The sequence below is a fragment of the Protopterus annectens genome, chromosome 11.part0, assembly GCF_019279795.1.
Source record: "Protopterus annectens isolate FY-2018-M chromosome 11.part0, PAN1.0, whole genome shotgun sequence".
Taxonomy (NCBI): domain Eukaryota; kingdom Metazoa; phylum Chordata; order Ceratodontiformes; family Protopteridae; genus Protopterus; species Protopterus annectens.
Window position 1 is genome coordinate 725,480,923 of NC_056745.1, and position 15,868 is coordinate 725,496,790.

At 44.4% G+C, this 15,868-nt stretch overlaps 1 protein-coding gene across 1 annotated transcript in view; it reads right to left on the reverse strand.

The window, feature by feature from the left end:
* LOC122814988 (cat eye syndrome critical region protein 2 homolog) overlaps nucleotides 1-15,868 on the reverse strand; it is a 2,862,500-nt gene that overhangs the window by 2,588,403 nt on the left and 258,229 nt on the right. Inside the window, exon 2 of the mRNA XM_044087243.1 lies at nucleotides 11,353-11,447. Coding sequence (XP_043943178.1) covers nucleotides 11,353-11,447 — 95 coding nt within the window. The remainder of the gene's footprint in view (nucleotides 1-11,352; nucleotides 11,448-15,868) is intronic.

Genomic DNA, 15,868 nt, shown 5'->3' on the forward strand with positions numbered 1-15,868 from the left:
GACCAAACAACACGTCAGATTGTAAAGGAGCATCTAAAATCCTTGTTTTAACATGTTCAGACAAATTCTGATCCCTCAGCCAGGCGTGCCTGCGAAGAACTGACCCAGTGGCAGCCACCCTAGACGAGGCCTGTACAGCATCAAAACCACATTGCAAAGAATGCTTACCCACCTGTTCAGAAACATGCACTAAATCTTGCAACTCCTTGCAATCAATACCTACTGCCAGATCATCAACCTTAGATTTCAATTGTGAAAGGAGATAATTTTGGTATTTCAACATGTGAAACTGGCAATTCAGAGCCCTCATAGCAAGAGTGGAAGAAGTATAGACTTTCTTGCCCCATCTATCCAAGGCCCTAGCCTCCTTGTCTGCAGGAACCGGATTCTTAACAACAGAAGCCTTAACACCTTTAGGCCCATGGCTAACAGTTTCTGGGTCTGCCCTAGGACTCTTAAAAAGATACTTATGAGCTTCAGGCACCCTGTAATACCTATCCGGCTTAACAGGAGCAGGAGGCAAAGAATCAGGATTAAGAGAAGCTTCCATAAAAACATCTTCCACTACAGCCAAAACAGGAGGTATAGCCAAAGGCCTATGCTGGGGTAACAGAAATTCCCTAAGCCTTTTTCTGGAATCAGAGAAGTCCTGACCTTCCCACTTAAAATGCTCCCTCATGGAATGAAGAGTTTCTGAAAAAGAAAAATCCTCAGGAGGAGTAGCAGAAGGAGTGGAATCATCCACATCAGAATCAGAATAAGGAGAGTACTCCTGCAAGTCTTCAGCCGAAGACTCTGAAACATCTGAAGCCTGCTCAAAACCCCCAGCTCAGGCTCCACCCTAGGCCTCTTATCAGGAGGGGCATAGAACCCTAATCAAAGTAATCAAATCTTCTGCCATTTTAAGCATATGCTTCTTGGGCACAGTACCTGAAGAGCTAGGGGTAACACTAACCGAAGCTAAACCTGGCCTGCCCCTGGGGAAGCCTTGGAAACAGAAGGAGAGGGCCTAGCCACCTTAGGAAGGAGGGGAGTATAGTAACATGAGAAGCCCCTCAGCCTGACTAGTCTCCTGAGAGGCCACATCTTGTAATAACAAGGTCTCCCCTGGGAACACAAAGAAACCTCCGTGGAGCCACCGCCCCACCGACACCTCTAAAGGACCGCGCCTGGTACAGACGGTTCTTCTAGCCTAGGCTTAACTGCCTTGTCCTTGCGCTTCTTTGAAGAAGCGGGCGCCGGAGCACCCGACGGCATTTTATAGTTACAGCGCTCCCCAAAGACTAACCTCGCACAATCCAACCTTCTCTTTATAGTGCTTATTAAATCTAGCACAAGAGCAACAGCCAACAACGCCGTGCTCAGGCCCTAAGCAAGGAATACACAAAGTATGATAATCTTTATGCGGTATCTGTTTCCCACAAGAAATGCAATTATTAACTTTTTCTGACATCCGTAAAATGACTGAGGCAAGAAAAACTAAAATATTCCCAACGGGTACTTAGCCAACTTTGAACTCGGTCTGAAACTTCTAAATCGAAAAATCTCAGAACGCCAACCGGCACTTGCAACACTGCTTCTGCATCAGACCATGCGGCAAAAAAGACTGAGGATATGACGTCGGTCATGCGCATTTGTACCCTGACGTACTGACATCAGTCAAATGCGCCCTGACCGACGTCAGCCTTATACTTTGATATTCGGGCCGACCGAGGACAGCGGACTACCCAATTGTTAGGACTGCAGCAATGTGAGATGAAGAACATCTTCTCTAAAGCAAATTTCACACTCCTCAAAACAGAGGTGAAATCCTTCAAACCCCCCGGGCCTGTGGAAAATACGGCCCAGACCGCAGAATCCTTTATAAACGCATTCTATAAACACCTTCAGGAATGCATGGATCATGCAATCCCAAATAAAACCAAGACCCAATCCTCCAAAGGCAGGCATCCTGTCTGGTGGACCCCAGCCATAAACAAACTATACAATAGGAGGAAGCTACTACATGACAGAGCAAAATCCCAAAAAGGGAAGGCATCTCTGATCAGTATTGGCAAAAAACTATGGGCACTCATAAAAATACTCTAAGGCCAGCTTCGAGAGAAAAATTGCACAGGACACTAAGGATAATCACAAGGCTTTCTTTAGTTATGTTAGGAACCTGGGTGGGAATTCCCAGATATGCTCAGAATTAGTCCAAAATGACAAAAAATACACCAAACCCATAGACATTGCCAACATCCTAGCTGACAGGTTCAGCGCAAACTCCCCCCCCCCCCCTCCCCACCAAAAGGGCAAATATCTATCCCAGCAGAGTGCTGCTCCCCTGACATCTCAGATGCTCAGGTAAGAGACGCCCCCTTCAAAGCAAAAAGCACAGCATCAATGGGACCAGACAGTGTCCCGGGCTGCGTCCTACATGAACTCCAAGAAGAGCTAAACCCAAACATAAAACTACTGTTCAATCTCAGCCTTGCTACAGGATTTGTACCCAAAAGAGTGGTGTACAGCAACAGTGGTCCCTTCTCCACAAAGGTGGTGCCTCAACGGATCCTGGAAACTATCACCCCATAAGCCTGACTAGCTTGGTCTGCAAAGCTATGGAAAGGATCATCATGGACCTCAAAGATATTGGGGACCTACAGACACTGGATCCTACCCAGTTCGGCTTTAAGGGCAGATCCTGCCTCTTAAACCTGGTCGATTTCTTTGAAACAGTCACCAAGGCCACTGACGAGGGGAAGGTGGTCCACACAGCCGACCTGGACCTCGCAAAAGACTTCGATAAAATACCCCACTCTGGCATTATAGATAAGCTCACCAGCTTAAACATAAACCCCTATGTCACTAGATGGGTTGCAAACTGGCTCAAGGATAGAACCCACATGGTTAGAATTGCTGGAGCCATGTCAGACTCCAAACCAGTTACAAGTGGCGTTCCACAAGGCTCAGTCCTGGGACCTCTCTTGTTCGGTATACATTTCTCGGAGGTACAGGCCAACACGGAAGGACTGTGGCTGACCAAGTTCGCAGATAACTGCAAACTAGGCGCCATAATCGACTCTCCAGCCGACACAAGCATCCTACAAAAGGGCCTCACAGAAACAGACAACTGGTGCCAGAGCCATGGCCTCAAGCTAAACACCAAAAAGTGTATAGTCATCCCCTTTGGCAAAAACAAAGTGCCCACAAATTACCACATAGGTGGTAATCCATTAAGTATGGAAGTAGTAATTAGGGACCTGGGGACCCAAGTTGATAGCAATCTCTCATTTGAAAACCACGTGGCCAAAGTGGTTAGAAAAACATTTTATACAGCCCACCTAATCATGAAGGGATTCACATCTAGATCAGGGGAGGTCATCGCTCTTTACTCATCCCTCATCAGGCCCATAATTGAGTACAATGCCCCATTTGGGATGTACCTTACCAGACACCTGCAGCAACTGGAAAGACCCCAAAAGTACCTCACCAAGAGGATCAAAGGGCTCAAACAGATGCCATATGCAGCCCGGTTAAAGAAACTCCGGCTCTGCTCACTGTCATACCGTCTGCTCAGAGGCGATCTGTGCCTGACGTATAAAGCCATGTCCAACCCGGAATTAATGGACATGCTGCACCTCAGAAAATCCAAATCCCATCAAGCTACGCGCTCGAGAGACTTCAACCACAGCACTGAAATAAATAGGACATGCTGGAGGGACAGATTCATAACCCAGAGGCTCCCTTCACTCTGGAATAAAATCCCAGTCCAGGTTAGGCAGAGTCTCTCATTGACTCTCTTCAAGAGGAATCTTGATGAGTGGATGGGAGATCATAGGTTTACCCCGGGTATCACTTCTGTGTCACTGTTAGACAGAGGCACAGTATACTAACCTCGAAAAAGGGCACAGCAAAATTCATTTAAAATGGGTGGCGAAAGCCAAACTCTGGCTAGGCTTATAAATGCCCTAGGGCAGATAGCCTAGTATGAACCTATGAACCTATAAAGCTTTGCATATAGTTATTATACTAAATATAAAAGAAAGAGGTTTAATCTGTCCTTATTTTTGTTTCTTTGTTGGGATTGCTCAATCACTGTGTGTGTGCACGAGTCTCATATTTCTCAACCTCTTAGAACAAAAGATCTGGACAAAACCATAAATGATGGGGCACAAAGGTCCAAAAATAGGGACACTTTTTAAATATTGCTCTTACAAACTTAGAAAGTTGACCAAACAGATTTTGCATTAGCATTCATTTTTCTGAAGGGTGTGAAGTCTGAAACTCAAATGTCTGTATTTTCTAACTTCAGCCCTCAGTGATTTGCCAGAAAACCACAATTTTATGAAAGACTGACCAAAAACATGAGGCAAAAGTCAGGACATTCTGTGAAAATCTGTACAGCTGAGAAGGGTCTCTGCGCACGTGTGTCTCTGCGCATGTGGGGCGTCTGTGCGTGGTGCGGTAGAGTGGCCATTTTTCAAAGCTACAGGGAGCCACTGCAGAGGGGTGGAAGAGCCACATGCGGCTCTAGAGTCGCAGGTTGCATACCCCTGGTCTAGAGCGACTAACCAGGCATCCTTGGCTAACATAGGGAGAAGCTGTTGCAGGGTAAGCATCCTGACTTTTGGTACCACCAGGAAGGTGTCGAGAACTGAAAGATCCAGGATTGGGTGCCAAGAGCTCTTTTTCCTGGGTACCAGGAAGAGTCTGGAGTAGAATCCTTGGCCTCTCTGTTCTACTGGAACAGGCTGAATAGCTCTGATATTGAGCAGGGAAAGTACTTGGTTGTGAGCCTCTGCCCACTGGTTTGGAGGAAGGTCTGGAATCCCGCTTGGGGATGACAGTGAATGGAAATAAAATTTGTATCCCTGGGATACAAAGTTGAGGACCCATTGGTACCGAGTAATGGACATCCAGTTTTTTAGCATTAAGGGCAAGTTTTCCTCCTAGGGGTACAAGCAATTGGGCAGGGCTGGGAAGTAGAGGTGAGAAGTCATTGTGAGCTTTTTCCATAAGGAGGTGGCTTACCACTCCTTGCTTTAGGGGAGGGGCCACTCCATTGCTTAAATCTCTGCATACCCTGAGACTGTAGTCTGGGTGGTCTGTTTCCCCTGGGTCTTGCCAGGGAAGGCTTGGAGGGGGGCTGGAAAGGGCCAGTGTTTTGAAAGGCAATGCCTACTGAATCTAGGTGGTTGCACATGTAGGAATTCGTTAACCGTTTGCATAGATGTACCCTTTTCTTCCATCTTTTTAAGAACTACTTCTGCTTTGGTGCCAAACAGACAGTCCTTATTCAAAGGAGCATCTAGTAATTTAGATTTGACATTATCTGGCAAGATCTGCTCCTTCAGCCAAGCATATTTTCTCAGTATAGAGCCAGTGACTGCTGCCCTGCAAGGTGCTTCTAGGGCATCAAAGCCACACTGCAAAGTATGCTAACTTGGTTTATAGAGTGCACAAGCTCCTCCAAATCTTTATTTTCTGCACAGTCTGGAAAGGTTACCACTTTTTTGTTTAATAGGTTCCATAATATGATGCTGGTATTTCAGCATGTGAAACTGGCAATTTAATGCCCAGATAGCAAGAGTTGCAGAGGTATATACCTTTTTTTCCCCCATTTGTCCAAATTTCTGGAATCCCTGTCCAAAAGGGTAGGACTTTTGGCTGTAGTAACCTTAATTCTTTTAAGTCCCTGGGAAATGATCGCTGGATCAGCAGAAGGATTCTTGAAAAGAAACTTGAGAATCAGGTATTCTGTAGTACCGTCTGGTTTCCTAGGGGCCAGAGGTAAAGTGTCTGGAGTAAGACTGGATTCCATAAAAACATCATCCACAACATACAGGACAGAAGGTATAGCCAAGGGCCTGTGCTGAGGCAACTCAAAATTCTCTGAGTCTCTTTTTGGACTGAGGCTAGTCTTGGCATTTCCAATGGAAATGCTCAAGGTATGCAAGGCTTCACCAAAAGAAAAATCCTCTGGAGGGGAGGCAGAGGGAATGGATTCCTCTGCATCTGAGTCCTCACAGGCAGATAAGGGCATGTCTTCATAATCAGAAAGAACAGTGTCACCGGACTCCTGCTCTGCAGAACCTGTAGGGGACTGGGTTCTTGGGTCTCTTAACAGGGTAAGACTGGCTTCCCCTAATCACCGTAATAAGATTTTCAGCCATTCTAAACATTTGTTTTTGCAGCAAAGGTGCCTGAGCATGCGCTTTGATTGTCGGTTTTCTAGGCGTAGTGCATACTCTGGGCCTAAGAAACTCGCTAGTTTTGGATAGAAATGAAGTAGTCATTTTGATTCTAACATTGGTAGGATGAAAAACTCCATCAGAAGCTGATGCCTGCACAGCGGCTCCATACTCTAAGGCAGAGACATCTGCTGGTTCCATAGCAGAAGCATCTTGTGCATACTGGACTCTGAATGGGTCTTTGCAGAGGCCTGCGAATCCAGAGAAGCGAGCATCAAGGGCTGCAAAGGCACCTCACTGCAGACTGGCGACTAGCTTAATGGAAGAGTCATCAGCAGTTTTGAACCTATGCGGTCTCTACATTTTTTTTATAATATCGGTAGTTTGATGGCTTACCGAAGCCATTTCGGAATACAGTGATAGAGAGTGAAAGAATTCAGTGACAAAGATAGCCCGATGATGAATGGTTCGGGCATTAAATAAGGCACAAAACAGACAGCAAGGGATGTTGTGGTCTGGGCCTAAACAGGTGATGCAAGTAAGAATGAAAATCTCAGAGGTATTTGCTTTCCACAGGCAAGACAATTGTTAACTTTTTCTGACATCGGTTTAGAGCAAGAAAAAAGGATCCCCAGTGGGGTAGTTAGCCTTATAAGACTTCAGGATTATTCAAATCAAAAACAAAATTTGGGTAGCGGCCGACCGGCACTTGCGAACTGCTTCGGGCTCCTCCTCGGCAAGAAAGACTGATGTAATGGTATCGGCTGCCTGGATTTATACCCCTGACGACCTGACGTCATGGAAGAAGCGACAGCATCCGATGCAGAAATACAAGTCTCTGGTATTCGGGCCGACAGAGGGCTACTTGCAGGCAGATAACCTAAGTGTGATGACTGCAACAGTGAAACAAGAACATCCCATTGGTCCTTGGTAATGGTGGCCCAGGTGCTTGAGTGAAAGGAGAGTGTTTTCCTCCTAAGGGTATGTGATGGTGGGCAGAGGAGAGGTAGGTAGGGGAGAGTCATTGTGAGCTTTTACTATAAGGTGGTGGCTTAGAACTCCCTGGTTTTGAAGTGGAGGCAGTCCACTGCTTAAATCTTTACAACCCATGGGACTGCTGTCTTGGAGGTCTTTTTCCACAGGCCTAGGCTGGCCCCGTTTACTAGGTGCAGGAAAGGACCAGTGCTTGGAAGGAAAATGCCTGCTGAACCTAGGGGGCTATACCTGTAAATCTTTTAACAGTCTGCATAGATTTTGCTTTTTCTTCCATCTTTACCACCTCTTCTGCTTTAGTAAAAATTAAGTAATCTTTGTGCAAGGGTGCATCCAACAATTTTTGACATGGTCTGGCAGGTGTTGTTCCTTAAACCATGCAGGTCCTCTGACAGATCCAGTGACTGCAGCCATGCAAGAAGCTTCTAGGGCGTCAAAACCGCAGTGCAAAGTGTGTTTAGTTACTTGACCAGCAGAGTGCATTAATTCCTGTAAATCTTTAGATTCTGCCCATGCAGGAAAGGAGGAATTTTTTTGTTTAAGGAGTTCCAAGGTATGTTGCTGATATTTAAGGACATGGAACTGAGAATTTAATGCCCTGATACCAAGATTAGCTGAGGTGTATACTTTTTTACCCCATCTGTCCAGTGCTCTAGAATCCCTGTCTGAGTCTGTGGAATTCTTAGCTGAAGTAGCTTTAACCCCTTTTGGGCCTTGAATAATGACCTCAGGGTCCACTGCTGGGTTTTTAAAGAGATTTGTGAGACTGACACTGTTACCTGTCTGGCTTTCTGGGAGCAGGAGGGAGGGTGTCTGGAGTCTAGCTGAATTCAAGGAAGATTATATCCACCACATCTAGGACTGGGGGGATGGGCCAAGGGCCTGTTCTGTGGAAGGTCCAGGAACTGAGTCGCTTTTTAGACTGAGTAGTCTTGACTCCATTTGAAATGCTCCCTTAAAGTATGCAGGGTTTCCCCAAAGGAAAAGTCCTCTGGGGCAGAGGCTGAAGGAATAGATTCCTCTGCATCAGAATCCTCTTATGTAGAGAGGGGCTACATGTCTTCATAGTCAGATGCATCAGATTCATCTGACTCTTGTTCAGACAAAACTTCTCGAGACAGATCTGTCTTTTTGAGGGAGTAGCTTGGCTTCCCCTAATCAGCATACGGTCCTCTGCAATTTTAAACATTTGTGACGAAGGCAAGGGAGCAGGTGCCAAAGAATGGCTGGAAGTCAGTTTCTTGTGGGTGGTTCAACCACGGGGCCTAATCAAGTCTGTTTTGGAAAGAATGGTAGCCGTGAAAGAAGGCGTCAGTTTATGTCTGGATTTGGTGTTGCTAAGGACTTCCTCAGAAGCCAGTGCCTGCACAGAGACTCCGGACCCATCCAAGGTAGAGACGACCACAGGACCCTTTGACTAAGAAGAGTTCTGTGGTATACCGGAAGGGTCTCGGTAGAGTACTACGAATTAACTGAAGCGGGCATCAGAGGTTGCAAAAGCACCTCACTGAATTACTGACAACCTGCTTGGTGGTAGCATCACCGAAAGTTTTAGCCCTGTGCGGTCTGTCTCCGTCTATCTTTACATTTTTTCAGAAGGTCTGCTGTCTGATGGCTTATGGAAGCCATATTGGAATTAGAAGACTGTAAACAGAAATATATGGCTGCAATAAGGGCCCAACGACAAATAGTTCTGGTGTTAAAGCACAGAGCCGACAACAAGGGACGTCCTGGTCTGAGCCTAGACAATTGATGCAGTAGGAGTGGAAGTCCTGGTGTGGTATTTGCTTTCCACAGGCTAGACGAATATTAACTTTTTCTGACATCGGTAAGTGCAAGAAAAAAGGATCCCCAATGGGGTAGCTAGCTTTCGAAGACTTCAAATTCAATTCGGAAACAAAACTCTATTAGCGGCTGACCGGCACTTGTGTGAACTGCTTCTGCTTCGGCCTCACGGCAAGAAAGACTGGTGTAATGGCATCGGCTTCCTTCCTTTATACCACTGACGACTTGACGTCAGTCTTTAAGCGACCGCAACCAATGCAGAAATACTAAGTCTCTGGTATTCAGGCCGGCCAAGGGCTACCCCCTGCAGGGATAACCCAAAGGTGATGACTACAACAGTGAAACACGAAGAACATCTAGTATTTCCCTGCTCAAAAAAAATTGCAGACTGCCAAATTCTGGATACAGCTCCAAGCTCTCTTCAAAACAATCACTCTTAACCAGCAGTCATGATAATGCAATTAGGAAAACATTAAGTCAACATTCATAGCTCTTGGGAGGCTGAAGGATTTTGTCTAGTCTTCTATAGAGGCATTATGAAACTAGGTTTGTGAAAAATCCTCTACATGGCCAAGATCACCATGTAGTAAAGCAGGGAGGAGCCACCCACTCAACAGTTTTGGTAGGGAGTGGAAAGCTTCTTGTACGACCTGCTGTTCAGAGAATACTAGGTAAGCAGGCCATGGCCATATCTGCCTCATAAGTAAAAAATCTCCCCAATTCTGGGATTGTCAGGAGGGGGTTTCTGGGGAAGCTTCCCAGTCTGTAATGGCATGCAGGATGGGGGAATTCCACAAGTGCCCAGATGCTTCCTTTTTGGGGGTAGCAGTCTGAAGGCCTCAGTTTGTAAAGGAAGGGGAATCAGACAATTTTACCTACATTCTGCTCTGTTCATAGCCCCCCCTCCCCGACTGAGGGGTATGTAGAGGTTGAGCAGATGTCTTAAATTCAACAGGCTATCAAATAAGAAAGATAATCCCAGCACTGAAATGGGAGGTACCAACTGACTGCCCTTCTTAAAATCAGAACACAGCAAACAGCCCTGAGAAAATCAGGGCCATGGGTGGCATAGACTCCTAATCACATACGACACTCAAGCCAGCAGTGTTATGGGCGACTAGGAACCAGAGATTAACATGACATTGAAGCCAGCAGTGCAGAAAAGGTGCGTTAATGCTGAAGGCAAGATTAGACTGCGTAGGCTTCAAACCTGAAAGCAAATGCACTGGTTTTGATACAGAGTACTGAAAAGTGGCACAGGCAGACAGCATCAAATAATGGTGGAGGGGTAGTATTCTCTTGACAAATTGTTCAGAAAGGGAAGGCAGAACATCAGACTCAAATTTGAGATGACCAATGCCCTCACCTTATACCAATTAGCATGCAAACAGACTATGGAGTGACTTGGGAAAAAACACACACAGACACTGCATTGAAAGGTCTATATTCTAAATATCTACAGCAGTTCCTTTTTTGTTAAAGAAAATTTCCTGACTGGTAATTCTAAAGTACCACTACACCTACTTGCAATACTCCTGCAGAAGATGGAGTAGCTCCAATAATCCAATGCTGCATCCATCAGCAGTTTATCTAAAGCATTTCCAATAAACACCTAATCTGGGGGCTTCAGCCACAAGGAAAGGAGACTTCTACCACACTAACAGAATCTGCACCATCTGCTTTTTTTATCCTTTAAACTCCTTGCACAAGTACAGCAATCACAAGGCAACAACCCTTTTAGTATCAAGTCTGCTTTTCCTTTATTCAGTGGCCTGCAGCCAAACCTTTCATAAATATCAGGTGAAAGCCAAGAATTCCACACCCTGACACTAATAATAATGGATAAGTGTCCAGATGGGGAATTCTGTATCCACATTTTGAACAATTACTGAAACCAAAGCCTTCTATACAATCATTGAAAAAAATCACTACTACACGCACCCAAAAACTTAAAGGCAACAAAACCAATGCAAAATACCAAAGACAAACGGGTGACCTCACAGAAGGAATGAGAAACAGGCAAAAAAACTAGGCAACACTTCAAGCTACTAGCCAAGATCAATCAACATCCATATATAAAAGATGTGAAGCTAAATCCTGAGCAGTGAAGAATTTCAGCAAACTGAAGATATGGCTACTAAATCTTTAGCAAAAATTAGCTGTGAGTGACTCTTGAAACTTGCAAGAAAGAGGCAAACAAAACCTTGAGACAAGAGGAGATGCTTACTATGGAAGCTGGAAGTGTTTTTGACCCTGGGACAGACTTAAAGGTGCCAAGTGACTGCTGCCTGTGGCTACCACTCCTGTTCAGCAGAACAGACTGGATCGTGCAAGATTAGTTTCACATGGGAAGACACAACTTAGAAAACTCACCACCCACTCCAGGCCCACAAGTACCTACGTGATATCACTGCGCTGGTAGCATCCTTGCAGCAGACAAGTAATTAAATCACTGACAAATGTTGCATCACCTTTACAGAGTGCCTCTTCAAACTCCTGAAAAACAAGTAAAATAAGTAAGATTACATCACTAAATTTCTGGTAATACATTTCTGTATACACATTTTGCCCTGAACCCTCTGCTATGAGCAAGCTTACTAAAGGACACACTCAACAACATAAAATCAGACATTAGATGCTGCAAGTCATTTTTCTGTGCATTTTAAAATATGCCAGCACATTTAGCACCAATGAAATATATACTTAAACTGACACCATGGTACTTTTATAATGTATTCTGTCAAAACGCAGACAAAAATGTCTTGGATCAAGCTTCTTCTATGATGTACAAAGGGAAGCATAACAGCATCCATACAAAACCAAACCATTCTCATGTAATAAATCCATTCAACCAAATGGAACAAGCACCCATGTTGTGGCAAAGCTGGGTATTTTGTTAAGGGACAAAAGGACAATCTAAAAAACAAGGTTTATATTAAAACTTTTCTGCAGGACAAATGTGTCTGGGTTACTGAAGTGATGACATTATATAACCCTGAATGGTTTCATAGGAGCTGCAAGCAGATGCAATTTAATTTTACAGCCACAGTTTTTGCCTCTGATGTAAACTTTACGAAGCCAGAGATTGCACTACAGGGAGCAGCTTCACTACGGCCCTACTTCGCCACTGAGTTGCAAAATCCTGTAATATAACAACCTAGCCATTTAGAGAATGTCTGTTAAAGACGAGTCCTTTTCTCCTTACCTCTTGCAAAGGATATTATTGACTGACAAGATTTTAGTCTCATGCACATCCAGGGTATGCAGTATCCTGTTCGCTGGGGTGGGGAACAGCATAGGAAGGTTAATAGCCTGATTTAAAGAAACTTTGTTCAGAATGTTGGATATAACGGCTCACCTGCCAGTCTTGCCCTTGCCTCTACAATGATGAACAAGGGTTATTTGCACATTAAGCCAAAAAACGACTGCCACAGAAACCACAAGGAAATTGTATTCACCTCTAGCGATTTTACATAGGGGAAGAGTCAGAGAAAGTTTAAAACCAGATTTCAGGAACATATGATACTATAAACGAGTGAATAAATAGCCCATTGGGTATGCATTTTTATAAAGTTTAAGAACAGTGACCCAACAGATTTAAAAGTTTGTACTTTGGAGCAATAATCAGTGGGGGAGCATATGGATCTCAAGGATAAACTTGCTATATAAAAGAAAGTTTATACATATTGAAGTAGAACACATTGGTACCAATAAGGTTAAATAAGCTTAAGTGGAAGTATGTGATTAATTACTTTAGTGTTAACTGATGCTTCTTTAGATATGTGCTTTTTTGTAAGTATATAAACTGAAACCATAGAGTGTGATTTAACCCCCTGAAGGCTTCTTTAGCCGAGGTGCTAGAGGTGAATAAAACTTCCTTTTGGTTTATGTTTGTGGCAGTTGTTTTTGTTTTGCCTTTTGAGTGGTTTCTTTGTTTGCACATTAAAGCCTGCAGTTCAGATGCCGCTGTTACAGTTTTCCACAGTGCATATTTAAAGAAGTGTGCCCCACCAGCTGGCTCAGAAAGTGATAAAGTTAAACTCTCTAATGCAACTAAAGTTCCATGGTTGAGGATACCTTTTTTGAAGGGGCCCTCAAACACAAGATGCCTCTCCCCTCCTTAAGGGATTTGGAGGATCTATTTCTGGCATACAGTATGTGGGCTTTTTTTTTTTTTTTTTTTTTTTTTTTACATTGGAGCTTTACTCCCCAGGCCTCCACTGAAAATGGGCTAACTTGGCCCAGTGGACTTTTCTGGTAAACAAATATCAATAAATAAATCCATATGTTCAGCCCTGTACAACATACACGCATGAAGATTTGCCACTGCTTTTTAACAACTGGCTGGTCAAGGTCCGCTCCTGAAAAGGGATGCAAGATCATGCCAGACTCCTAGATCAGATAACCAAGCCTCCATGGCCAGCCTGTGCGAGAGACAAGTGTGATCCTCCCATCAGCTGGTGTACCACAACACGATTTGTGTAGATAAGCAAGATGTCTGTCTGCCTAAAAGTTTTGAAGGCTTTGATGACTAGAATTACTGCAATTTCTCAGACACTGATGAACATTTTTTGCTCTGCATTTTCTTCCAGTTCCTCGAGTGTGCCCCCCTACCACCAAACATCTGAAGAAACTGACTGGCTAGGTGTCAAGCCCTAGCTTGGAAAGGATTTCCAGGGTGAAGTTTACTTGTTATTCTCACCATGACAACTCTATTCTCAGAGGGCAAACGGGACGAGTCACTGCAAGGAGCATCATGTTGGCAATAGCTTTCTTTGATATCATTAGAGTTTCCACACATGACAATCTTACTAGGGGTATCGTCAGAACAGAGGAGGCCAAGTACTACAGTTCTGATAAATTAACTCAATAATAGCTTTTGCTATTTGATAGAGATGAAAAAAAGGTCAACTACTACACCTTTTTTTCCAGAGGTAAAGTTCTGTGGTTCAGTGTTCAGAAGGGCTTCCAAAAACAGGCCTTGCCCTTGCCTGCTGGGTAGTTACTAGGATTTTAGAATGTTCCGAGAGGTTCAAAGGCTCTGAAAGCATGCCAAGGTAAAATGCAATGCTGTCTACATCTTCTGTAAGGATGCTAAAATTAAGCATTACTCCAGGTAGGAGTAAATATAAATGCCCTTGGCTCAGCAGTAGGCAATTACTGGAAAGTCAAGCACTTCTGAAACACCCTGGGAGAAATACACAAGCCAAAGGGCAAAGCAGTACAGTGGTAGCAAGCAACTCCTGTTTTCACACAGTTACTGGCCTACTGCCCTAGCAACCCATGTAAACAGGCATATTTCACATCTATACTAACCAAGTGAGAAAGGAGAGGTGAAAGGACCTGCAAAACAAGCATTTTGAATTCTGGCAACTTTAGAAACTGGTTTAATTTTGATAAGTAGCACTGGCCACTGTTGGCATTCTCTTGGGACAAGAAAAGTACAGTTGTGTACACTTACCATAAATGTAGATGTTGAATGTATTCACTGTTGCAGTCATTACATTTGGGTTATCTGCTTGCAGGTAGCCCTCAGTCGGCCTGATCAACAAAGTCTCGAGTCCTGTGTCGGTTGCTGTCCCTTCTTCCATGACGTCAGGTAGTCAGGAGTATAAAACATGCAGCCGACGACATTACATCTGTTTTTCTTGCCCCAAATGCCAGGTGCCCCCCTAATGGGAAGCAATTAAACATAAAAGCACAAAGATATACCTCCAAAAAAAAGCATATACACCAAAAAGGCTTTTAAGCATAGTAAAGGAAAGTAGAGGTATAGCCAAAAGAAGTTAGGGGGCTGGAGGGAGGGTAACCAGGACTGCAACAGTGAATACACTCCAACATCTACATTTATGGTAAGTGTAAACAATTATACTATGTTCTTTGTATTTCACTGTTGCAGTCATTACATTTGGGTAGATTCCCAAAGCTATGGTTGGGAGGAGGAATTTAGATAGCATTAGTGCCAGCTATAAGGCCCTGCAGTGGCAAAGCCAGCTTCAGATTTAGAGAAAACTGGCAAATGATAATGCTTGGTGAAAGTATGTACAGAACTCCAGGTAGCAGCTTCTAGGATGTCCCTGGTAAGGACACCTCTGAGAAGGACTGTAGAGATAGATGCAGCCCTGGTGGAGTGAGGTCTGATCCCCTGGGGGATAGGTTTTCCATGGTGCTTATAGCAGAAATTAATGCAAAAGAAAAAGTTATGTTCTTACCATAACGTTCCATGTGAATTGTTCATCTCACCTTTGTTCTTACCCACGGGTTCAGAGCCGATCCTCGACTCTGAGTCAGCCACATCACCAGCTCCGCATCTTCGAGAAAGCTCGAGGCACAGTTCTATCCCATGATCCTCCTGTGCTAACCCTCAGATCTAGTTTGCCAACACCAGAAGAATCCCACTAGTTACTGCGCCCTAAGCGCATAGAAAAACACAACCACACTGTCTGATACTCTATCAATAGAAGAGAAAAGATGCCAGCCCTGATGTACACTAGGAAGCTCACGAATAACAATATCTAGAGAAGACTGAACCCGAATGCAGTCTTACCCGTTCTTCGAGCACGCAGGACGGGGGATGGAGGGGGGGAATTCAATGGCGAGATGAACAATTCACATGGAACGTTATGGTAAGAACGTAACTTATTTATGTGAAATTGTTCGATCTCGCAGTTTGTTCTTACACATGGGTAGCATCCCTAGCTCCTTTATCCTGGGTGGCTCACGGGAGAATATTCCTGAGAACAGTGGAACCAAACGTCGCCCTGTCTCTGGAGTTATCTAATTTGTAGTGAGCGATGAAATTAGAAGTTATGTACTCACCATAACGTTCCATCTGAGTAGGTACTTCATTAGTCTGCAACCTGTGGGTCTCTGATCCGACCGGCAGCTTTCCAAGCTTCAAGATCCGAGCTCCTAGC